Source organism: Ranitomeya imitator, chromosome 4, assembly GCF_032444005.1.
Source record: "Ranitomeya imitator isolate aRanImi1 chromosome 4, aRanImi1.pri, whole genome shotgun sequence".
Taxonomy (NCBI): domain Eukaryota; kingdom Metazoa; phylum Chordata; class Amphibia; order Anura; family Dendrobatidae; genus Ranitomeya; species Ranitomeya imitator.
The window spans coordinates 314,033,576-314,059,403 of NC_091285.1; the positions used below are offsets into that span (position 1 = coordinate 314,033,576).

The window sequence follows — 25,828 nt, forward strand, 5'->3', positions numbered from 1 at the left end:
GCCTGCAGGGAGGTGGCTTCTCAGTGCCTGCTCAGAGTAGGCACCAGCAAGCCTCCTTCACTGCCTGTCAGATAGCTGATCTGACACAGTTCTGTGCAAAGTGTCATTATACAGTGATGTCACATCCTGGGACAAAGTAAAAAAGTTAAAAAAAATATTATACTGTGTAAAAATATATTTTTTTAAATTTCTAAATAAAAAAAAGTAAATAAATATTGTTCCAATAAATACATTTCTTTATGTAAATTAAAAAAAAACAGTAAAAGTACACATATTTAGTATTGCCACGTCAGTAACGACCCAACCTATAAAACTGTCCCACTAGTTAATCCCTTTAGTGAACCCCATAAAAAAACAAGGCAAAAAAAACAATGCTTTATCATCATATCACCAAACAAAAAGTGGAATAACACGTGATCAGAAAGACAGATATAAATAAATATGGTACCAGTGAAAACTTCATCTTGTCTTGCAAAAAACGAGCTGCGATACAGCGTCATCAGCAAAAAAGTAAAAAAGTTATAGCTCTCAGAATAAAGCAATGCAAAAATAATAATTTTTTCATATAAAATAGTTTTTATTGTATAAAAGCGCCAAAATATAAGAAAATGATATAAATGAGGTATCGCTGTAATCGTACTGACCCGAAGAATAAAACGGTCTTATGAATTTTACCACACGCTGAATGGTATAAACACCCCCCACAAAAAAAATCATGAATTGCTGGTTTTTGTTCATTCTGCCACCCAAAAATCATAATAAAAAGCGATCAAAAAATGTCATGTGCCCGAAAATGGTACCAATAAAAATGTCAACTCGTCCTGCAAAAAACAAGATCTCGCATGACTCTGTGGGCCAAAATATAGAAAAATTATAGCGTTCAAAATGTGGTGATGCAAAAACGATTTTTTGCCATAAAAAGCATCTTTTAGCATGTGACAGCTGCCCCCCTTTATCAACCCCTTAGTTAGGGAAAAATAATAAAGTAAAAAAAAATGTATTTATTTCCATTTTCCGGTTAGGGTTAGGGCTAAAGTTAGGGTTAGGGTTGGGGCTAAAGTTAGGGTTTGGGTTGGGGCTAAAGATAGGTTTTGGGTTAGGGTTGGGATTACGTTTACTGTTGGGATTAGGGTTAGAAGTGTGTCAGGGTTAGGGGTGGGGTTAAGGTTATGATTAGGGTTGGGATTAGGGTTAGGGGTGTGTTGGGGTTAGGATTGGAGTTAGGATTGGGGGATTTCCACTTTTTAGGCACATCAGGAGCTCTCCAAATGCGACATGGCGTCCGATCTCAATTCCAGCCAATTCTGCATTGAAAAAGTCAAACAGTGGTTTAACCCCACATAAGGGGTATCAGCGTACTCAGGACAAATTGGACAACAACTTTTGTTGTCCAATTTCTCCTGTTTCCTTGGTGAAAATAAAAATGTGGGGCTAAAAAATCATTTTTGTGGGGAAAAAATGATTTTTTTATTTTCACGGCTCTGCGTTATACACTTTAGTGAAACACGTGGGGGTTTACAGTTCTCACAACACATCCAGATAAGTTCCTTGGGGGGGTCTAGTTTGCAAAATGATGTCACTTGTGGGGGTTTCTACTGTTTAGGCACATCAGTGGCTCTGCAAACGCAACATGACGCCCGCAGACCATTCCACCAAAGTCTGCATTCCAAAACGTTACTACTTCCTTTCCGAGCCCCGATGTGTGCCCAAACAGTAGTTTTCTTCCATATATGGGGCATCAGCATACTCAGGACAAATTGGACAACAACTTTTGGGGTCCAATTTCTGCTGTCAACCTTGTAAAAATACAAAATTGGGGCTAAAAAAATCATTTTTGTAGAAAAAAATGATTTTTTTTATTATCACAGCTCTCCGTTATAAACTTTAATGGAACACTTGGGCATTCACAGTTCTCACAACACATCTAGATAAGTTCCTTGGGGGGTCTAATTTCCAATATGGGGTCACTTGTGGGATTTTTTTTTCACTGTTTAGGTACATCAGGGGCTCTGCAAACGCAACGTGACGCCCGCAGACCATTCCATCAAAGTCTGCATTTCAAAACGGTGCTCCTTCCATTCCGAGCTCTGCCATGCACCCAAACAGTGGTTCCCCCCCACATATGGGGTATGGGCGTACTCAGGACAAATTGCACAACAACTTTTGAGGTCCAATGTCTCCGGATACCCTTGGGAAAATAAGAAAACGCGTGCTAAAAATCATTTTTGTGGAAAAAAATTATTTTTTTATTTTCACAGCTCTACATTATATAGTTCTGTAAAGCACTTGGGGGTTCAAAGTGCTCACCACACATCTAGAAAAGTTCTTTAGGGGGTCTACTTTCCAAAATCTTGTCACTTGTGGAGGGTTTCCACTATTTAGGCACATCAGGAGCTCTCCAAATGTGACATGTCCAATCTAATTTCCAGCCAATTTTGCATTGAAAAGTCAAACGGCGCTCATTCCGTTCTGAGCTCTGCCATGCGCCCAAACAGTGGTTTATGCCCACATATGCGGTATCAGCGTACTCAGGACAAATTTCACAACAACTTTTGAGGTCCAATTTCTCCTGTTACCCTTGGGAAAATAAAAAATTCTTAGCGAAAGGATCATTTTTCGGGAAAAAAATATGATTTTTATTTTTACGTCTCTACATTATAAACTTCTGTGAAGTACTTGGGGTTTAAAGTCCTCACCACACATCTAGATAAGTTCCTTAGGGGGTCTACATTCCAAAATGGTTTCACTTGTGGGGAGTTTCCACTGTTTAGGTACATTAGGGGCTCTCCAAATGCGACATGACGTCCGATCTCAATTCCAGCCAATTTTGCATTGAAAAGTCAAGCGGCGCTCCTTCCCTTCCGAGCTCTGCTATGCACCCAAACAGTGGTTTACCCCCACATATGGGGTATCAGCGTACTCAGGACAAATTGCACAACAACGCTTGAGGTCCATTTTTTCCTGTTACCCTTGATAAAATAAAACAAATTAGATCTGAAATAATTTTTTTTGTTAAAAGTTAAATGTTCATTTTTTTTAAACATTCCAAAACTTCCTGTGAAGCACCTGAAGGGTTAATAAACTTCTTGAATGTGGTTTTGAGCACTTTGAGGGGTGCAGTTTTTAGAATAGTGTTACTTTTGGGTATTTTCTATCATATAGATCCCTCAAAGTGACTTCAAATGTGATGTTGTCCCTAAAAAAATGGTGTTGTAAAAATGAGATATCGCTGATCAACTTTTAACCCTTATAACTCCATAACAAAATAATAATTTTTGGTTCCACAATTGTGCTGGTGTAAAGTAGACATGTGGGAAATGTTACTTATTAGGTATTTTGTGTGACATACAATACAGACCAAAAGTTTGGACACACCTTCTCATTTAAAGATTTTTCTGTATTTTCATGACTATGAAAATTGTACATTCACACTGAAGGCATCAAAACTATGAATTAACACATGTGGAATTATATACTTAACAAAAAAGTGTGAAACAACTGAAATTATGTCTTATATTCTAGGTTCTTCAAAGTAGCCACCTTTTGCTTTGATGACTGCTTTGCACACTCTTGGCATTCTCTTGATGAGCCTCAAGAGGTAGTCACCAGGAATGGTCTTCCAACAATCGTGAAGGAGTTCCCAGAGATGCTTAGCACTTGTTGGCCCTTTTGCCTTCACTCTGCGGTCCAGCTCACCCCAAACCATCTCGATTGGGTTCAGGTCTGGTGACTGTGGAGGCCAGGTCATCTGGCGTAGCACCCCATCACTCTCCTTCTTGGTAAAATTGCCCTTACACAGCCTGGAGGTGTGTTTGGGGTCATTTTCCTGTTGAAATATGAATGATGGTCCAACTAAACGCAAACCAGATGGAATAGCATGCCGCTGCAAGATGCTGTGGTAGCCATGCTGGATCAGTATGCCTAAATTTTGAATAAATCCCCAACAGTGTCACCAGCAAAGCACCCCCACACCATCACACCTCCTCCTCCATGCTTCACGGTGGGAGCCAGGCATGTAGAGTCCATCCGTTCACCTTTTCTGCGTCGCACAAAGACACTGTGACCAAAGCACAGATTTCCACTGGTCTAATGTCCATTCCTTGTGATCTTTAGCCCAAAAAAGTCTCTTCTGCTTGTTGCCTGTCCTTAGCAGTGGTTTCCTAGCAGCTATTTTACCATGAAGGCCTGCTGCTCAAAGTCTCCTCTTAACAGTTGTTGTACAGATGTTTCTGCTGCTAGAACTCTGTGTGGCATTGACCTGGTCTCTAATCTGAGCTGCTGTTAACCTGCAATTTTTGAGGCTGGTGACTCAGATAAACTTATCCTCAGAAGCAGAGGTGACTCTTTGTCTTAATTTCCTGGGGCAGTCATCATGTGAGCCAGTTTCTTTGTAGCGCTGGATGGTTTTTGCCACTGCACTTGGGGACACTTTCAAAGTTTTCCTAATTTTTCGCACTGACTGCCCTTCATTTGGCCACTCTTTTTTCTTTACTTAGCTGCTTTTTTCTTGCCATAATACAAATTCTAACAGTCTATTCAGTAGGACTATCAGCTGTGTATCCATCAGACTTCTGCACAACACAACTGATGGTCACAACACCATTTATAAGGCAAGAAATCCCACTTACGTAAACCTGACAGGGCACACCTGTGAAGTGAAAACCATTCCCGGTGACTACCTCTTGAAGCTCATCAAGAGAATGCCAAGAGTGTACAAAGCAGTCATCAAAGCAAAAGGTGGCTACTTTGAAGAACTTAGAATATAAGATATAATTCCAGTTGTTTCACACTTTTTTGTTGAGTATATAATTCCAGATGTGTTAATTCATAGTTTTGATGCCTTCAGTGTGAATGTACAATCTTCATAGTCATGAGAATACAGAAAAATCTTTAAATGAGAAGTTGTGTCCAAACTTTAGGTCTGTACTGTATATGTGTGATTTAAGGGTATGAAAATTCAAAGTTGGAAAATTGCAAAATTTTCAAAATGTTTGCCAAATTTGCCAAATGCCAGAAAACATTGTCAGAATCACAGGGATCCATTGAAGCGTTCCAGAGTTATAACCTCATAATGGGACAGTGGTCAGAATTTTAAAAATTGGCCTGGTCATTACATGCAAATAACCCTTGGGGGTAAGCGGGTTAAAACAAAACACAGCCCTCTGGCACGGTAGAAAGCAAAACAAAAATAGTAGCATACAGTTCAACCTGGTGCAGGTTTTGCCAGCACACAATTAGGGAAAACCACTCTTAGTCCTTCTGTGGGAAGTACAACTTTTCCCCACAGCACGCCACACTGACTGAAGCACAGGTCCAGCTATATTATGTCATGTGTTAGTCACGTGATCATGACATCACTGCAGGTCCTCAAACACCTGCAGGTCCTGCAGGAAAGGGGGTATGGTGAGCACCCTCCCACCCGCGCAGTGATCCGTACCTCCCTTCCTCCACAAAGCCAATGACTCTGTCACGATTATATATATATAATACATTGACTGCTATTTTTTGAGGCCAAAGATCACTAGTTGTTCCTCCTACATCGCAGCCCAAGTCAATGGGATTGAATTGCCACTCTGAGGATACTGCAACCGTGACAAGCAAGTCACAAAAAATCCAAAGTGGTTTGACCTTTTGTGACTTCATTGTTACAGTCACAGTTTTCTTCAGGGTTGTAATGTGACCAAATTTACTTGTATCGCGCTCTGATGTACCTGTGACACCTAGCGATCTTTGGCCATGCAACGTGTCGCGACCATAGTTGCCGTGTAGCCCCATCATCATCATAATATTTCTTCAAGTATTTAAAAAATGTCCCAAATCCTTTTATTTTAGGTGATAGAAGAAAACACAGTGCGACAATATGATTCCATACAGAAAATCATGAATGAGAAGAGTTTCTTCAAACAGGCAATGAGTCACTCTGATCGCTTGAAACTGTTTCCCTTACACCGGCGGAACTCCAGTAAGAGAAAGTCCAGACCCAAAATCACTGCTCTACAAGAAGAAACAGAAGAAGAGGTGCAAGAGACAAGATTGTGATCAAGCACAATGCCGAATCTCTGCAACAACATTTATCTTTCTGTGTAAGACATACCAGGTGCCAAGAAGAATAGAAAATGTAACATTCTTGATAGCATTCGTTAAAGCATAGCTTGGAGAGACTTCCCTTATGAGCATCGAAATTCACTTGCTCCGAAGTAGTTTGTAGTCTGTTGCTATGGAGAAAGCAGAGGTATACTCCACTTTCTTATTTCAAGTGATTTCCAGTGAAACCTCTTTGAGGCTATCAGCCAAAATTTCATTGAAAAGTGGTCTTCTGGTGGAAGGTCATCTTCTTAAAGGAGAAGATGGTTGGTAATAAGAGCATATAGTGAAACTGACAATCTGTCACAGAAAATCTGGCCTGGATAAGGGGGCGGTCTTCTCATAGAGGTGTCCTTTATGGGAGTTTCACTGTAATAGCCGTGCTTGGTGCTTACTACATTTCGGTATACTCGTACACAGCATTACAGTCACCTATACTCAGGTGAGATTCTAGAACAGTTCACACACAATACTGTATGTTCCTTGTCTATTGTACAATAAGTAAGCTGTTACTCTCTGCGCCACTTCTACTAACTATGGCTAACCATATCAATGTGCGCTAGTAGGATATGAGATATTTTAGTGTTCTCTACTTACTATGTATTTTCTCTTTTTGAATTTACCCCTTAGAAAAGAGAAATAAATTATCATGTTTTCACACTAATATTGCTTCAGGTTTCACTATTGAGTTATTGAATAATATTGTGGGTTTTTGTCACTTTTTACTGCCATATTTTTGTAGCTTTGGAGATATTTTAATATTTTTGCAAAATATTTTTAGCATTTTTTTAGATTAGTATATTCAAAAGTATCAAATGCCAACAATTGGCTGTATATGACTAAAAAATAGTACAATATAATTTCATTAGCGTCGTCGATTTAGATTTTATTTTTTATTTCATGTAGCACATATTTGAAATTATTTATTTCCTATATAAAAAAAGAAAACTAGAAATTAAGGGTATTTAATACTCTCAGCATATTGTACCTTGAAAATATAACATTTCTATTTCCACTAGAGACATACAGTTATAGGCTGTTTTTAAATTCGTTTGATATGAAGTGAGGAAAGGCATTAAAAATGAAATAATAATTAGAGCCACTAATGTTACCATTACTGAAAAATGTACAGAATATGAAAAACTAACAGTAGGGATGTGGTGAAAAAACTGTAAGTACATACTCTGTTGGAGGCCATTATTTTCACCCTCCTGTCTGTTCCTGAAGCTTTTTTATTACTTGATGCACGTTTTTTAAAGTGGGAGAATAATCGTGACTATAGACCAAAAATGAAGAGCTTCATGTATAATTATACTTTATTTTTAGCCATCATTTTTGCATGATATGTGGTAAATACTGAAGGCCAAATAGTAGGTAGCTGAATAAAAATCTGACTTACCCTAAGGATATGCTCACACTGCATGTTTTTCTAACCATTTTTTTGAGTCGGTCCTAAAAAAAAGTACGAAAAAGCACAAAATGGACAAAACAATTGTTTAAGTAATTTGTATGGGCAAACAACACACTTAAAAGAAATAACATGCACTGGTGTTTTCGGTTGAGAGGATTCTCAATACTTTTCATTAGAAGTCATCAGGAAGGCTAAGAAGATGTGTTGGTGTCTTTGCTTCTAAAAGTGCTGGCATCCATTGTTTAATGGAGTAAAAAAAAAAGCACTTGGAAAATACCTGTCAAAAGATATCCAAAAATTCTGAAAAACAGTGTTCCCCAACTTCAGTCCTCATGAGCCACCAACTGATCATGTTTTCCTTTGTATGGCACAGGTGATGGAATTCTTGTCTGTGCAGGTACTACAATTCCATCACCTGGGCAATTCATTTCTATGGAAATCCTGAAAACATGACCTGTTGTTGGCTCTTGAGGACTGGAGTTGGGGAACAATGATGAAAAACAACCCTTAAAAAAAACACTGGCAGCAAAAAAAGGGTTAAAAAAACAATTAAGAACTAAAAAAATGCTTCAGGTTTACAAAACTAAAAAAGGAGCGATTCTTGAAGCATCTTTTCTTGAAAAACAGATGTTTGTGAATGCTGGAAAAAGATGCAAAGAGAACATGTCCTAAGACATATGTCCAGTAAATCACTTCAAGAGAGCCTTCCAGATCTCCTGACTTGTCTTTTTTAGTAAATGATCTAATTTTTTTTTTTAGAACTCTTCGCTCTTGCCGTTTCTTTGTTATTCTGATTAGAAGGTTTTATATATATATATATATATATATATATACTACTCAAAAAAATAAAGGGAACACTAAAATACCACATCCTAGATATCTCTGAATGAAATATTTCAGTTGCAAATATTTATTCATTACATAGTGGAATGTGTTGAGAACAATAAAACATAGAAATGATCAATGTAAGTCAAAATGAATATCCCATTGAGGTCTGGATTTGGAATGATACTCAAAATCAAGGTGGAAAATCAAATTACAGGCTGATCGAACTTCAGTGGAAATGTCTCAAGACAAGGAAATGATGTTCAGTTGTGTGTGTTTCGTCCATATGCCTGTATGACTTCCCTACAACACCTGGGCATGCTGCTGATGAGGCGGCGGATGGTCTCATGAGGGATCTCCTCCTAGACCTTGACTAAAGTATCCACCAACTCCCGGACAGTCTGTGGTGCAACATGAAGTTGGTGGATGGTGCGAGACATGATGTCCCAGATGTTTAATTAGATTCAGATCTGGGGAATGGGTGGGCCAGTCCATAGCTTCAATGCCTCCATCCTGCAGGAACTGCTGACACACTCCAGCTACCTGAGGTCTGGCATTGTCCTGCATTAGGAGGAACCCAGGGCCAACCGCACCAGCATATGGTCTCGCAAGGGGTCTGAGGATCTCATCTCGGTAACTTATAGCAGCCCTCCAAAGAAATGCCACCCCACACCATTACTGACCCACTGCCAAAGCGGTCATGCTGAAAGATGTTGCAGGCAGCAAATCACTCTCCACAGTGTCTCCAGACTCTGTCACGTCTGTCACAGGTGCTCAGTGTGAACCTGCGTTCATCTGTGAAGAGCACAGGGCATCAGTGGTGAATTTGCCAATCCTGGAGTTCTGTGGCAAATGCCAATCGTCCTGCATGGTGTTGGGCTGTGAGCACAACCCCCATCTGTGGACGTCGGACATTCAGACCATCCTCATGGAGTCGGTTTCTATCTGTGCAGACACATGCACATTTGTGGCCTGCTGGAGGTCATTTTGCAGGGCAGTGGAGTGCTCCTCCTGTTCCTCCTTGCACAAAGGCTGAGGTAGCGGTCCTGATGCTGGGTTGTTGCCCTCCTACGGCCCCCTCCATGTCTCCTGGTGTGCTGACCTGTCTCCTGGTAGCACCTCCAGCTTTTGGACACTACTCTGACAGACACAGCAAACCTTCTTGCCACAGCTCGCATTGATGTGCCATCCTGGATGAGCTGCACTACCTGAGCCACTTATGTGGGTTGTAGAGTCCGTCTCATGCTACCACGAGTGTGAAAGCACAGCCGACATTCAAAAGTGACCAAAACATCAGCCAGAAAGCATTGGTAGTGAGATGTGGTCTGTGGTCCCCACCTGCAGAACCATTCCTTTATTGAGTGTGTCTTGATACTTGCCAATAATTTCCATCTGTTCTCTATTCCATTTGCACAACAGCATGTGAAATTGATTGTCAAACAGTGTTGCTTCCTAAGTGGACAGTTTGATTTCACAGAAGTTTGATTTACTTGGAGTTCTATTCTGTTGTTTAAGTGTTCCCTTTATTTTGTTGAGCAGTGTGTATATATATATATATATATATATATATATATAGAGGGGAGCTGTCTCTAGTATTATGTAGGCAGGCAGGTTTGGGTAAAAAATGATAGTGATGAGGTTGCAGTGTCCTGTGGTACTGGTAACGTCCTGTGAGTGAATGAGGCAGAAGGTACTGTACGTCAGGATCTAAAGGCACTGTGAAGCTTTCCTTCTAATAAACCATGCTCTTTCCTCATGACTTTTAAACTTTTCACTGACATAAAACCAGATAAAATATATATAGGCCACATATATGCCCTCTATGGTGAGGAATACACGTGATCACTTATTATGTGAGCCTAGGCATATTGATGAAACCCAATTGTACCACATTAAATGTCCTAGTGAGCGCATGGGACATCTTCTATGCAATAAAAATTCTCTGCTACCATTAGATCAATTGAAATTGTTTTAGAAGTTTTAATAATATAGTCTGCAAAAATGTAATTGTTAACATTGCTTATTTATTTTTAACAGGCAATTGCACTTTGTAAATTACAATTATGCAAAAGTTCACACTATAAATGTATATAAATATATATGTATATATACATTTATATATATTGTTTTATATAAAATATACTACAGTTTTGCGGTTTGCAATACATTTTCTCTATGATTGAGTATTTATTTCATTTTTTAAAAATGTTTCTTAATATATTAATATATTTAAATGATTCAATAGTGCACTATGTCAAATAATATATTTCTGTATAAGTTCTATTCAAATTATGCTATGATTTAGCACAATTTTATATTTTTGTGTATTGTTCTTCATTTATATTTTAATTAGATAGCTCATTTGATAGTATTACAATTGTAATTACTGCCAAATTACTCTTCAGTTTGCCAATGATGGAAATATATGATATATTCAGTCAGCACACTGCCTATAAAGATTGTTATTTCAGATGTATATTTGATATTTATGGACATTTCAAAACATTGTGTTAATAAAGAGACATTTACTGTGTGATTGCTTTTGTAGTGGTCATCCTTCAATTTTGAAGTTAGAACACAATTCTAGTAGTTATAAAAATTGTGAGGTTGAGAAACAGAATTGGAATATATCACCTGTTGTTCAGTTTACTTTCAGGAAATACAGTATATATGGACCTGACCTACTGAAAGCTGACTTGAAAAAGTTTGGGTCATTTTGCTGAAAGCAGCCAAGATTTAGTTTAAGAGGCCTTTATTGTATTACATTCATTACATTTAAAAAGGCTCTTTTTTAAAGTTTTTCAAGGAATAGTGTTTTCCGCCCCATTGGCCGTACTACTAAAAAAAAGCCTGGCTCAGTGTCATGTCTCTCTGCTGCAGCAGTGATATCCACACTACAACGCACATTACCCATGCTGTAAATCTCTAAGCTACCACCTTTATGTCACCCAAGGGAAAGAGAATAAAAGGACCATTTATTAGTTTAATAAATCGCTGGACGAGGAGGTGAAAAAGTTATTCCCAAAAAACTACTGTTACAGAACCCCCAGCACCAAGAATATGTTATGCTATATATATATTATGTATAACACTGGGGAACACAATTTTTTAGGAGTTAGGTCAGACAACTGTTCTTAACTAATTGTTGGATGCTGAATCCAGAAATGATCTGTTTTTCTCTATCACGTCAAGTTTTTGAACTATAGGATTTTTGTCTTCTCAAAAATATGTAAACTACTGTACCTAAAAAAGTGTTTTTGTTTTTTTAAAATAGTACAAATAGGCATTTACGACGAGAGGAAGAAGGAGCAGACATGATCTGAAACAAAGGAAATATGTACATATGTAAATACAACACTGAGATGGAAAGTTACAAGCTTTGAAAACTAACAAAGAAAAAAAATAATAAAAGATATATAAATTACAACTAAGCGCCCAATGTAAAGAGAGAAGCTATCACAAATCCTATTTATTCCTACTATGATAAAGATATTGATAATTATGACGTATTGGGAGCTGCACACACCTCTCACCACACTGTCTCAGTTGTGACTACTCTTACAAGTTGCCACGTAGCTCTATATGAGTCGAATTGTAATCAGATAACAAGTCTTATTACAGATATCAGTGCAATTGTGCTTCTCTGGCAGGTAAGTTGTGGAGGAAAAACTTGACGTGCTAGAAAAAAAATGACTACATTTTTGGAATCAGCATGCCAATTTTAGTATAAATCAGCTCAAAAACCTAACTCAACAGAAATTTTTTTCAAATTGTTCCCCAGTGTAATAGGTTCCATGTGAAATGCATCAGTCCACAGGCTGCATCCCTGGGCAGAGAGGACAAGATATCCCCCTTCTGTCCTCCCCCACCTTTTGGTTAGTTGTAGCCCCCAATGCCGGGTCAGCTTCGCCTTGGTAGCAGTGTACAGCGGCCCGGCGGAAGGTAGCTGTTCCCACCTTTAACCCCTTCACCACATTGGGTTTCCGTTTCTGCGTTTTCGTTTTTCGCTCCCCTTCTTCCCAGAGCCATAACTTTTCTGTTTTTCCATCAAAATAGCCATGTGAGGACTTGTTTTTTTGTGGAACGAGATGTAATTTTGAACGACACCATTTGTTTTACCATATAGTGTACTGGAAGACAGGAAAAAAAAATCCAAGTTCAGTGAAATTGAAAAAAAAAGTGCAATTCTACAATTTTTTTTGTCTTGTTTTTTTTTTTTTTTTTTTTACCATGTTCACTAAATGCTAAAACTGAGCTGCCATAATGATTCTCCAGGTCATTATGAGTTTGCAGATACCAAACATATATAGGTTACTTTTTATTTAATTGTTGGAAAAAATCCAAAGTGTAGGTAAAAAAGAAAAGCTAAAATAAAGAAAAGGCTCCATTTTCTGAGACTTAAAGCGTCTCTATTTTTGAGGATCTGGGGCCGAGTGAGAGCTTATTTTTTGCTCGTTGAGCTGACATTTTTATTGATATCATTTGTGGTAGATACGATGTTTTGATAACCTGTTACTGCATTTTATTGCAGTGTTGTTTTGATTTTTATGTTTTGATAGATCGGGCGTTTCTGAACGCGGCAATACCAAATATGTGGTTTTATTATATTTTTTATTGTTTTATTTTGAATGAAGCGAATGGGGGGTAATTTGAACTTTTATATATTTTTATTTAAAAAAAAACATTTTTTTTACTTTTCACTGGCTTCAATAGTCTCTTTAGGAGATTTGAAGCTGTGATCCTCTGACTGCTTGTGCTACACATAGCAGGGATTCAACACTGTTATGTGTAGCATCTGCTATGGACGTCAGCGATGGAGATTGAAAGCAGCATTTGACATGTTAACAGCAGTGGGTGGATCGCGATTCCACCCGTGGGTGTTAGGGGCACATGACAGCTGATCAAATCAGCTGTCATGTTCCTCAAAAGATGCGGGCTGCGCGCCGGTGCCCACATTAAAGAGGAGTTAAAAGGTTAAGAGTATATCTTTTTTGTCTTCATCAAGCGGATTCTGTATGAAAACTGCAAAAAACTGCTGCAAAAAATGAACATACGAACATAAATTTAAAAATGTCTTGCTGTGTCTATGTATCGTCTTTTGTCACTTCACTCTTTTGTCACTTCACTCTTTTGTCACTTCTTTTAACTCCTTTCAGACTTTGAAAGCTTGGAAACAGTTTAAAAAAAAGTAGCATGTTCATTCTTTGGAAGGCTTCCACTTGGAAGCCGCTCACTATTTTCCCTTTTCCTGTATGTTCTGGTTGGGAATGACTTCCCGACATAGGACGTACTAGGTACGTCATGGAAATATTGCGATCGCCGCCGGGTGTTCCTGGCTCTCATTGCCAGGAACTTTGCAGGCACCGCTCCTAGCGGTTTAGCCTATATGCTGCGATCGATATCAGTTGCAGCATGTAAAAGGCAGGGAAAGGAAGCTCGCTCTCCCCTTCGATCGGCGACCCCACAATGTCATTGCAGGGACCCGACCTTTGCCATGGTGACCCGAGGTCATCATGACAATATCCGGGTGACAAGGCTTGTGACAATGCAGCACTGACGTTATAAACCATTGCAATGCTCATGTAAAGTTAAAAAAAAAAGCACAAAAAAAATGTAAAAAGTATTTTTTAAATCACAAAATAAAAAAAACATATTGTACTTATAAATTTGTATTTTTTTATGTAAAAAAAAGTTAACCCATTCAGTGAGCACCATAAAAAATGGGGCAAAAAACTATGCTTTTTTATCATACCGCCGAACAAAAAGTGGAATAAAACTCGATCAAAAAGACAAATGTAAAGAAAAATTGTATCACTGAAAACATAGCTGTGTCCCGCAAAAAACAAGCTGCCAAACAGCTTCATCAGTTGAAAAATAAAAAAGGTAATAGCACCCATAATAAAGCGATGCAAAAATAGTTATTTTTTCTATAAAATAGTTTTTGTGTAAAAGCACCAAAACATAAAACAACTATATAAATATAGTATCGCTGTAATCGTACTGACCCAAAAAATAAAGCTGCTTTTTACGACACGCGGATTGGCATAAAAAACAATTCTTGAATTGCTGTTTTTTTATTCATTCTGCCTCCCAAAAATTGGAATAGAAAGCAATAGAAAAACTAAAAAACTTTGTGCTTGAAAATGGTACCAATAAAAACGTTAACTCGTTCCACAAAAAAACAATCCATTAGATGACTTTGTCAGACAAAATATGGAAAAATAATAGCTTTCAAAATATGGTGATGCAAAAACTTTTTTGTAATAAAACGCATTTTTTTAGCATAGCAGAAAAAAGTAGAGGAACAAACGCACTCACCCACCGTTTCTCACCAACTGGTGCTTCAACAGGTCCTTGCGTTAGGACCTATTGAAGAAACAGTTGGTGAGAAATGGCTGCCGTCCTGCAAGCATTCCATTTACCTAGGCAAACCCTATGTTTTAATTTTCGAAAAAAGAAGAAATGTTTTAAAGGATGGTGAGTGTTTTTTTTCCTGTTATGCTGTTCATGCTATTTTATACACACCCGTGTTCCTGAAATGCCTGGTTCCCTGCTTATCCGATCCATTAAAGGTGTTGTCCACTACTAGGACAACCCAAACAGAAAAAAACAATATAAATCTGGTGCCGCTGTAATTGCACCGACCTGAAGAATAAAGACGTCTAATAACTTATACCACGCGAGGAACGGTGTAAAAAAATAAATAAAGCCAATTCTTTACCTGCTGTTAATTTGTTCATTCTGCCTTCCAAAGATTGCAGTAAGGCTCGGCGCATATTTATCCTTTGCTCTGCGCTGAGCGCCTACACTGGGGTTGTAGTGTAAATCTCTGAAATCCATGATTCAGACAGAACCCCGGTAGAGGATTCGCTATGAGGTAAAAGGAGACACTGTGGACTCTGGCATATGATCCGGCGGTGTTAGTCTTTGGTAACGGAAATATAGGGAGCTTCCACATTACTGATAGTACAAAGGCTCTGGAAAAACGCTATGTCTTTTCACCCCTCCAAAAGAAATTCAGCAAATTCTGCTCTCCCAAATCCAAATGCCCCTCTCCCTTCTGAGCACCAGTCTGCCTAAACCACATTTAGTGTACACATGTTTACCATTTCTGAAGCGATTAGAGCTCACCTTAGTTACAGGTGCTTGTCTCCAGAAGCATGAGCTAAGCACTACAATGTACTGGGCACTACAATGAACTGTGGACTACAACGTACTGGGTACTACAATGGCAGTTTGCAATTTTCACTCAGCAACATCCACTATTTCTGGTTGCTAGAAAACACCCATGGAATCAAAAATGTCACTACACCTGTAGATAAATTCCCAGAGTGGTGCAATTTCAAAAATGGCGTCACTTGAGGACAGATTCTTCTCTTCTAGCACCAAGGAGCTCTGTATATGGAGTCCGCAAACTTTTCAAGGAAAATCTTTTGTCAAGGAGTCATATAGTGCTGCTTCACTCCTCTCATTCTAGCCGTAAGGCTTAGCAGTATTGTACAGCCACATATTGGGTATTTCTACATTCAGCAGAAATTGTGTAACAAACTTTGGTGCTATTTTTCACCCATTCCCAGGGTGAAAACATAAAATCTGGGTTTAAAACAAAATTTTGGTGGTAAAAATGTAATTATTTTTTCTTCGCTGCCCTATGATATAAAATTCTGTGAAACACCTGCAGTGTCAATATGATCACTGCACCCATAGATTAAATCATAGGGGGGTGTAGTTTGAAAAATGAGATCACTAATGGGGTGGTTTCTGCTGTTCTGTGTACGCCAATGTGACATGGCACCTTCAAACCATGAAAATGAAAAACTTTAGAGGCTAAAACAATTTCATTTTCAGAGATCATTGTTGTAAAATTCTGTGAAGCACCTGTGGGTTTAAGGTGCTGCTCACCACATGTCTAGATAAATTCCTTGTGGGGGTCTGGTTTTCAAAATGGGGTCACTTGAAAGGGGTTTCCACTGTTTAAGCACATCAGGGGCACTCCAAATGTGACAAGACACCCACAGACAATTCCATAAAAGTCTGCATTCCAACACGTTACTCCTTCCATGACCATGACCTGTTGAAGCGCAATGTAAGCGTGAAACGATCGTCGTCTGTATTTGCTCCACTGTTTTATCTGCCTGCTGTTGGTATGATGATGCCACAATAAAGAATTTTGGTTTTCCATTTTCTCCTGTCACTCTTGTGAAGTTAAAAAAAATTTGGGGCTAAAATAAACATTTTTGTGGGAACGTTTTTTTTTTTTCACGGCGCTACGTTGTAAACTTCTTGCAAGGACCTAGGGGTTAAAGGTGCTCACCACACATCTAGATATATTCCTTGAGGGGCCTAGTTTCCAAAATAGGGTTACTTGTGGGGGCTTACCACTATTTAAGCACATCAGGTCTCTCTTATGGTGTTCACTCTCGATTCCAGCCAATTTTGCGTTCAAAAAGTGAAACGGTGCTCCTTCCTTTCTGAGCCCTGCTATGCGGCCAAACAGTAGTCCCCCCCCCCCCCCACATATCGGGTATCGTCATATTCAGGAGCAATTGCACAAAAAAAATTTGGGCTACATATCATTCTTGTGATCAAAAGTTAAATGTTTATTTTTTTCCTTTCACATTGTTTCAATTCCTGTGAAGCATCTGCAGGGTTATTTAGCTTCTCAAATGTGGTTTTGAACAGCTTGAGGAGTGTAGTTTTTAGAAAGGTGTAACTTCTGGGTATTTTCTGATATAAATTAAAAAAAAAACTTCCTTCTCACTCCCCCCTCTGGTAGAGGTCCTTTCTCATTTTCGGGTCCTCTACCAGAGGCCTGGGAGTTTGACGGTTTTGCGCATGTACAGAACCTGAAAATGGCTGTCCATCAACGTTCACCATCCAACATGACAGAACTGGAGAGGATTTGCAAGGAAGAATGGAAGAAGATCCCCAAATCCAGGTGTGAAAAACTTGTTGCATCCTTCCCAAGAAGACTCATGGCTGTACTAGCTCAAAAGCATGCTTCAACTCAATACTACGCAAAGGATCTGAATACTTAAATAAATATACAAAAATGTCTATATTTCTGTTTTTTTTCAGTCAAGATAGGGTGCAGAGTGTACATTAATGAGAAAAAAATGAACTTTTTTGAATTTACCAAATGGCTGCAATGAAACAAAGAGTGTAAAATTGAGGCTTCTCATTTAAAAAATGTTAAAATAAAGACTTTTGTTTTTATCTCCGGAGCTGGATACCTCTTTTTCTCCTCACACAAGTTTTCAGCGTTGGGCAGAGACGCTTCTCTGTGCTTGGACTATTCCCTCAAGATCATGGAAATGCTCTTATGAGGGTGAGCTGAATTCTTTCTTGTTTTTTATTTCTAGGGAATTATGGTTCAGTGACAGATGCTTCAGATCTACTACAGTCATTTGTGTATCATTTCAAACACTCCCTTCTCAGTAATGGAGCAACGAATTGGCCATGTAAAAGTATTGCAGAACTTGTTAAAATGTTAAAATAAAGACTTTTGCTTTTATCTCTGGAGCTGGATACCATGTTTTCACCTCACACCGTAATTCCCTGCCCAGTGGTGCCTCCTCCTGTTTGAATTACAGCCTTTATGCTGTGTGACTTCATCCAAAGGAGCAGTCAATCAAGCAAGAGGATGCAGCGCTGGGCGAGGAATAGAGTTGAAGTGACAGAGGTTTCTGATCTACAACTACAATTCAAGTCTATGGAGATAATCCACAAATAAAATGCATATGTACCACAAGATAAATTGACATTATTGCAGACTTTAAACAATGCCCCGCAGTTTGCGCTGCGTGAAAACAAAGTGGCATGTGTAGTTCTTCTCCAGGTGGTGTGCGCTCCTGGAACACAGTGGGTGAGATACGATGATATATTCTAAAACCAAGTTTTAGTAGTACAGCATACAACGCGTTTCAACTCTTATGAGTCTTCTTCAGGTCTATATAACAAAGTGGGCAGGAGATTTCTAGAAATCCCATTCACTTTGCTGAACCTGAAAGACACTGCGTTTTTTTGCACTAGGAAAATAGTATTAAAAACGCACTAAATGCTCATCGTAAAAACTTACCCTAAAGTCTTTTGTCTTTTCTTAAAACCCCTTAGTGCCTGGGCTCATTTTTTATTTTTTGTGCTTTCATTTTTATCTATTTTTCCAAGAGCCGTAACTTTATTTTTCTCTTGACATAACTGTATGAGGGCTTGTTTTTCTGCAGGTCAAGCTGTAGTTTTGATTGACATCATACACTTTAACACAGGGGTGTCATACTGCATTCCTCGAGGGCCGCAAACAGGTCATGTTTTCAGGATTTCCTTGTATTGCACAGGTGATAATTTAATCACCTTGTGTAATGCAAAGGAAATCTTGAAAACACGCATGGTCTGAGGCCCTCGAGGATTGCAGATTGACACCCCTGCTTTAACACATAATGTATTAAATTGCCATAGGTTTTGGGGTTTTGTTTTCATGGTGGTAATTTCACAGTAAAAATAATTTTGAAACATAATTTTCCAGTTCTGTATGATTATGGCAATACCAATCTTACATACATTTTTTTTATACTTAAAGTGGTTTTCCCACGAACAAAAGTTCATTTTAATCAATAGATTGGAGATAAATAATAATTTGCACATTTGGATGTGTTTAAATAAAATGTTCCTGTGCTGAGATAATCTTTTAATTGTGCCCCTGCTGCGTACTGTGTAATGGCTGTGTCTGACCGTACAGGGACATGGTCATAATAAATCTCCTGGGCAGGGTAGAAAGGAAAAACGTATACAGACATAACAGCATGGGATAGCAAATTATACTTTCTTTGAGGTAAAACAAAGAAACATTGTTTAAAAACTGAAAGGGAAATATTTTAACTCACAAAAATAATTATACCATGATCCCATGCTGTCCTGTCTGTATACTCTTTTGCTTCTCCCCCTGGCCAGGAGATGTGGTATGATCAGACCATGTTCCTGCATGGTCAGACACAGCCATTACACAGTACACAGCAGGGGCACATTTATAAGATTATCTCAGCACAGGAACATTTTATTTATACACATCAAATTGTGGAAATTATTATTATTCCACGATCTATTGATTAAAATGAACTTTTGTTCATAGGAAAAACTCTTTAAGTAATGAATTGGCTCCTGCTTTCATTTTCTGTTAATTTTTATCTTTAATGGTGGCTAAATCTGCCAAAAAGCTCTAACATTGTTTGCTCTTATGGATATGTCATAAAGGAAAAACCCATTTTTTAGTGATCATGTCCACCAAAAATATCATCACATTTGTGCAGATGTTTATGTATGTACCGTAAATAAATACCGTAATCGGACAGAGCTCCTCTTTAAGCAAACAATTTGGCAATGGCAGAAACCTTGAGATACTATATGTGAAATTCCATTTTTTGTAAAACATCAACACTATGATTTTCCTGTACTAAGCAGGCAGGATTACTGCAGCATAGAGTAAACCTCATTATGAGCATACAACCATAGCAAACAGTCATTCTGTTCACTTATGAGAGGTCACACAGGGATTACCTAAACTTGATTTTCAGGAGAGGCCTTAAAATAAAGGCCAGGTTCCAGACACGTACATTATTGCAATACACAAAGAATGTTCTTTGTTCAAAGCTTCAACTTAAACACAAATATAAGTACCGAATAAACAGAAAAAAAAGAGGCCTGGTGTTTGTCACACTAGTAGTGTGCTCCAACAATGCCGAAATAAAAAGGTCTTCTCTAGAAGGATACCATGGCCAATGAATGCAAGCTGAATAATGATGTAGAAACACAACTGAAATAAATAAAAAACAGGAAAAGCCATGAGGAAAAAATGCTGCAGATTTTACCTTCTAGATTTGCGCAGGTAAAATCCACAGAGAGATACAGTAATAGGAAAGTGGATTTTACAAATCTCATCTATGTTACAGAACTTCTCTGCAAGGGTATTAACCGGCAGTGTGGATTTCAAAATCCTCAAAATGTCAACTTCTGTTGCATATTTTCTCAGCAGATTTTCAATGTAGTAGGGTTGAAATTCATGGTGATATAAAATTGAAGTGATTAAGCTGGCATGTTCCTTTAGAAAATCTGCACCAACAGGCCTATTTTTTTGCAGAAAAAGTGTACAGGAAGTGGATGACATCACTGTAATTACAGTGGATTTTGCTGCAGGGAAATCCATTGCATGTGAAGCTACCCGTAAAGTGATCCTCAGGGGTCAAGCATGACACTGCAAGCTATCTCCAAAAGTTACACTGTTGTTTACTAAAATTTGCTTTAAATTCTGAAATTTTTCCACAGCAGGGCTCGGAAGGGAAGGAGCGCCATTTGACTTTTTGAATGCAAAATTCGCTGAAATCACTAGAGGTTGCCATATCACATTTGCAGAGCCCCTGATGTGCCTCAAAAGTGGAAATCAACCACAAATGAACCCATTTTGGAAACTAGACACCTCAAGGAATTTTATAGATGTGTGTTGAGCACCTTGAACCCCCAGGTGCTTCACAATAATTAATAATGTAGAGCTGTGAAAATAAAAAAAGACATTTTCCCACAAAAATGTTGTTTTAGTTCCATTTTCTTTAACAAGAGAAAAATTGGTTGTGCAATTTTTCCTGAATACGAATATATCCCATATGTGGGGGAAAACGTCTGTTTGGACGCACTGCAAAGCTCAGAAAGGAAGGAGTGACGTTTTGGAACACAGACTTTGAAAGAATGGTGTGCAGGTGTCATGTCACATTTCGGGAGCCCCTGATGTGACTAAACAGTAGACAACCCCCATAAGTGACCTCATTTTGAAAACTAGACCCCTCAAGAAACTTATGTAGATGTGTGCTCAGCACTTTGAACCCCTGGTGCTTCACAAAAGTTTATAATGTAGAGCAGTAAAAATGGAAAAAAAAACATTTTCCCATAAAAATGTTCTTTTAGCCCCAATTTTTTTATTTTCACTAGGGTAACAGGAGAAAATGGAAGCCAAGATTTGTTGAGCAATTTCTCATGAGTACATATATACCCTATATGTGGAGGAAAACCACTGTTTGGGTGCATGGCAGGGATCGGAAGGGAAGGAGCGCCATTTGACTTTTTGAGCATTTGACTTTTTGAGCCTCTGATGTGCCTAAACAGTGGAAACCTCCCACAAGTAATCCCATTTTGGAAACAAAACCCCTCAAAGAATTTATGTAGATGTGTGATGATCACCTTGAACCCACAGTGGCTTCATAGAAGTTACAAGCTATGAAAATGAAAAAAATATATATTTTTCCCACAAAAATGTTTTTTTAGCCTTATTTTTTTTATTTTCACATGGATAGCAATTTTGTTGTGCAATTTCTCCTGAATACAACGATACCCCATATGTGGTCAAAAACTACTTTTGAGGCCAGAAGAGAAAAAGCGCCATATTGGGAACTCAGATTTTGCTTGACTGGTTTGAGGGTGCCAAGTCACATTTGCAGAGACCCTGTGGTGCCAGAACAGCAGAACCCCCCATAAGTGACCCCATTTTACAAACTGCACATCTCAATAAATATTAAACATAATTAAATTTTTTCCACCAAAAAATATTTTTAGCCCCAGATTTTAAATTTTCACAATGGGAAATGGGTAAAAATGGAACCAAAATTTGTCCCACAATTTCTGCTGAATGTACAGTCATGGCCAAAATTTTTGAGAATGACACCAAAATTATATTTTCACATGATCTGCTGCCCTCTGTTTTTTTTATTAGTGTTTGTCTGATGTTTATATCACATACAGAAATATAAATACAATCATATTATGAGTACCAATAGGTTATACTGACAGAATGAGTTAATGCAGCAAGTCAATATTTGCAGTGTTGACCCATCTTCTTCAAGACCTCTGCAATTCTCCCTGGCATGCTCTCAATCAACTTCTGGACCAAATCCTGACTGATAGCAGTCCATTCTTGCATAATCAATGCTTACATTTTGCCAGAATTTGTTGGTTTTTGTTTGTCCACCAGTCTCTTGATGATTGACCACAAGTTCTCAATGGGATTAAGATCTGGGGAGTTTCCAAGCCATGGACCCAAAATCTCTATGTTTGGTTCCATGAGCCATTTAGTTATCACTTTTGCTTTATGGCAAGGTGCTCCATCATGCTGGAAAAGGCATTGTTGGGCACCAAACTGCTCTTGGATGGTTGGGAGAAGTTGCTCTTGGAGGACATTCTGGTACCATTCTTTATTCATGGCTGTGTTTTTAGGTAAGACTGTGAATGAGCCGATTCCCTTGGCTGAGAAGCAACCCCACACATGAATGGTTTCAGGATGCTTTACAGTTGGCATGAGACAAGACTGGTGGTAGCGCTCACCTCTTCTTCTCCGAATAAGCTGTTTTCCAGATGTCCCAAACAATCGAAAAGGGGATTCATCAGAGAAAATGACTTTGCCCCAGTCCTCAGCAGTTCACTCCCTGTACCTTTTGCAGAATATCAGTGGGTCCCTGATGTTTTTTCTGGAGAGAAGTGGCTTCTTTGCTGCCCTCCTTGAAACCATGCCTTGCTCAAAGAGTCTCCGCCTCACAGTGCGTGCAGAAGCACTCACACCAGCCTGCTGCTATTCCTGAGCAAGCTCGGCACTGCTGATAGTCCGATCCCGCAGCTGAAACAGTTTTAAGATACGGTCCTGGCGCTTGCTGGTCTTTCTTGGGCGGCCTGGAGCCTTTTTGACAACAATGGAAGCTCTCTCCTTGAAGTTGTTGATGATGCGATAGATTGTTGACTGAGGTGCAATCTTTGTAGCTGCGATACTCTTCCCTGTTAGGCCATTTTTGTGCAGTGCAATGATCGCTGCAAGTGTTTCTTTAGAGATAACCATGGTTAACTGAAGAGAAACAATGATACCAAGCACCAGCCTCCTTTTAAAGTGTCCAGTGATGTCATTCTTACTTAGTCATGACTGATTGATCGCCAGCCCTGTCGTCATCAACACCCACACCTGTGTTAATGGATCAAACACTAAAACGACGTTAGCTGCTCCTTTTAAGGCAGGACTGCAATGATGTTGAAATGTGTTTTGGGGGTGAAAGTTCATTTTCTGGGCAAATATTGACTTTGCAAGTACAGTAATTGCTGTTAAGCTGATCACTCTGACATTCAGGAGTATATGCAAATTGCCATTAGAAAAAATAAAGCAGTAGACTTTGGAAAAATTAATATTTGTCTCATTCTCAAAATTTTTGTCCATGACTGTAGAAAACCCCTATATACGGCCGTACAGTACTGCTTAGTCACACGGCGAGACTCGGGAGGAACAGAACGCTATTTGCCTCCTGGACCACAGATTTTACTAGAATAGGCTCCATTAACTGAGTCCCTAAGTGTTCACAGTTCCCACCCCCCCAAGTGACTCCATTTTGAAAATTATACTCCTCTGGGAATTTCTCTACATGTGTAGTGATGATTTTAACTCCATGGGTATTTTCCAGTAACATCCAGTACTGGATGTTGCTGAGTGAAAACTGTAATCTGCCATTGTAGTGCTCAAGACATTCTAGTAACCAGTATGTTGTAGTGCCAAGTTCATTCTTAGGCTATGTTCATACTTTGCGGATTCCACTGCGGATTTTTCCGCAGCAGAATTCCAAAATCCGCAGTGAAAACCCGTCGCGGTTTTTACTGCGGATTTATCGCGGTTTTTACTGCGGTTTCTTCTGCGGATTTTCATCTGCAGTTTCCTATTTGAGCAGGTGAAAATCCGCAGAAAAGAAGTGACATGCTGCGGAATGTAATCCGTAGCGTTTCCGCGCGGATTTTTCTGCAGCATGTGCACAGCGTTTTTTGTTTCCCATAGGTTTACATAGTACTGTAAACTCATGGGAAACTGCTGCGGATCCGCAGCGGTCAAATCCGCTGCGGATCCGCAGCAAAATCCGCAAAGTGTGAACATAGCCTCATAGAGACACACTCCCAGCAAGCAATTCAGGAAGCATTAACACATTTATATTGGTGTTTTTTATTTTTATTTTTTTTTTTTTGTTTTTTTTTTTTTGGGGGGGGGGGGGGGGGGGGGTTGCTTTTATACAATAAATCTTATTTTAATATTTTTTCGCTGACGGAGTTGTATTGCGGCTTGTTTTATGCGGGACAGGATTATATTTTCAGAGATATAATTTTTAATTACATTTGTCATTTTGATCATGTTTTATTCCACTTTTTGTTTGGATTGCATTGTTTTTTTGCCTCACTTTTTTTATGGTGTTCACTGAAGGAGTTAACTAGTAGGACAGTTTTATAGGTCTGGTCTTTCCGGGTTCAGCGATACCAAATATGTGTACTTTTTTGGCTTAGGCTGGTTTCACATTTGCGTTTTTGCGCTAAAAAACGCAAAAAAAAACACATGCGTTTTTTTCTCCTATACTTAACATTAAAACGCATGCTTTTTTGCATGCGTTTTTGCAACGCATGCATTTTTTCTCTGCATGCGTTGTATTGCAGAAATGCAACATGTAGTAATTTTAGCTGCATTTTTTTGCCGCAAAAAAAGTATGCTTTTTTTGCGGCAAAAAAACGTATTGATGTCTATGTAAACGCATGCGTTTTTAAGCACATGCGTTTTCATGCGTTTTTATAGAAAAACACAAGAATACACACTGATAAGCCACCCCAAAACCCTAACCCTAGGGATCCTAACCCTAACGGTTAGGGTTAGGATCCCTAGGGTTAGAGTTTGGGTTAGAGTTTGTGTAAGGGTTAGAGTTTGTGTTTTAGGGTTAGAGTTTGTGTTTTAGGGTTAGGGTTTGTGTTAGAGTTTGTTAGAGTTTGTGTTAGGGTTAGAGTTTGGGTTAGGGTTAGAGTTTGGGTTAGAGCAGTGTTCCCCAAGTTCGGTCCTCAAGAGCCACCAACAGGTCATGTTTTGAGGATTTCCTTAGTATTGCACAGGTGAGTGAATGCTTGCCTGTCCAGGTGATGCAATTATCACCTGTGCAAAACTAAGGAAATCCTGAAAACATGACCTGTTGGTGGCTCTTGAGGACTGAAGTTGGGGAACACTGGGTTAGAGTTTGTGTTTTAGGGTTAGGGTTAGAGTTTGAGTTTGTGTTTTAGGGTTAGGGTTAGAGTTTGTGTTAGAGTTTGTTAGAGTTTGTGTTAGGGTTAGAGTTTGGGTTAGGGTTAGAGTTTGTGTTAGGGTTAGAGTTTGTGTTTTAGGGTTAGGATCCCTAGGGTTACTAGGGATCCTAACCCTAACCCTAGGTATTTCTGTTTATAGTGGGTTTTCTAGTTGATTTTGATGATTGGCAGCTGTCACACACTTCTCATCATGCGTTTCAAACGCAAACACAGGACAAAAATGCTTGTAAACGTGTCAAAACGCCGCGTTTGCGTTAAAACATGCATAAAACATGCAAAAATGCGTGCGCCTAAAAAACGCAGCGTTTAAACGCGTTTTTGCACCAAATGCATTTGCGTTTAAAACGCTGCAGATCAAAACGCAAGTGTGAAACCAGCCTAAGTTTTGTTTTT

At 38.9% G+C, this 25,828-nt stretch overlaps 1 protein-coding gene across 1 annotated transcript in view; it reads left to right on the top strand.

Moving 5' to 3' along the window:
- The window catches only part of CFTR (CF transmembrane conductance regulator), a 268,329-nt gene extending 261,309 nt beyond the window's left edge, over positions 1-7,020 (top strand). Inside the window, exon 27 of the mRNA XM_069764852.1 lies at positions 5,833-7,020. Within this exon, the coding sequence (XP_069620953.1) occupies positions 5,833-6,039 (207 nt within the window). The 3' untranslated portion in view covers positions 6,040-7,020. The remainder of the gene's footprint in view (positions 1-5,832) is intronic.
- The last annotated feature ends 18,808 nt before the right edge of the window (positions 7,021-25,828 follow it).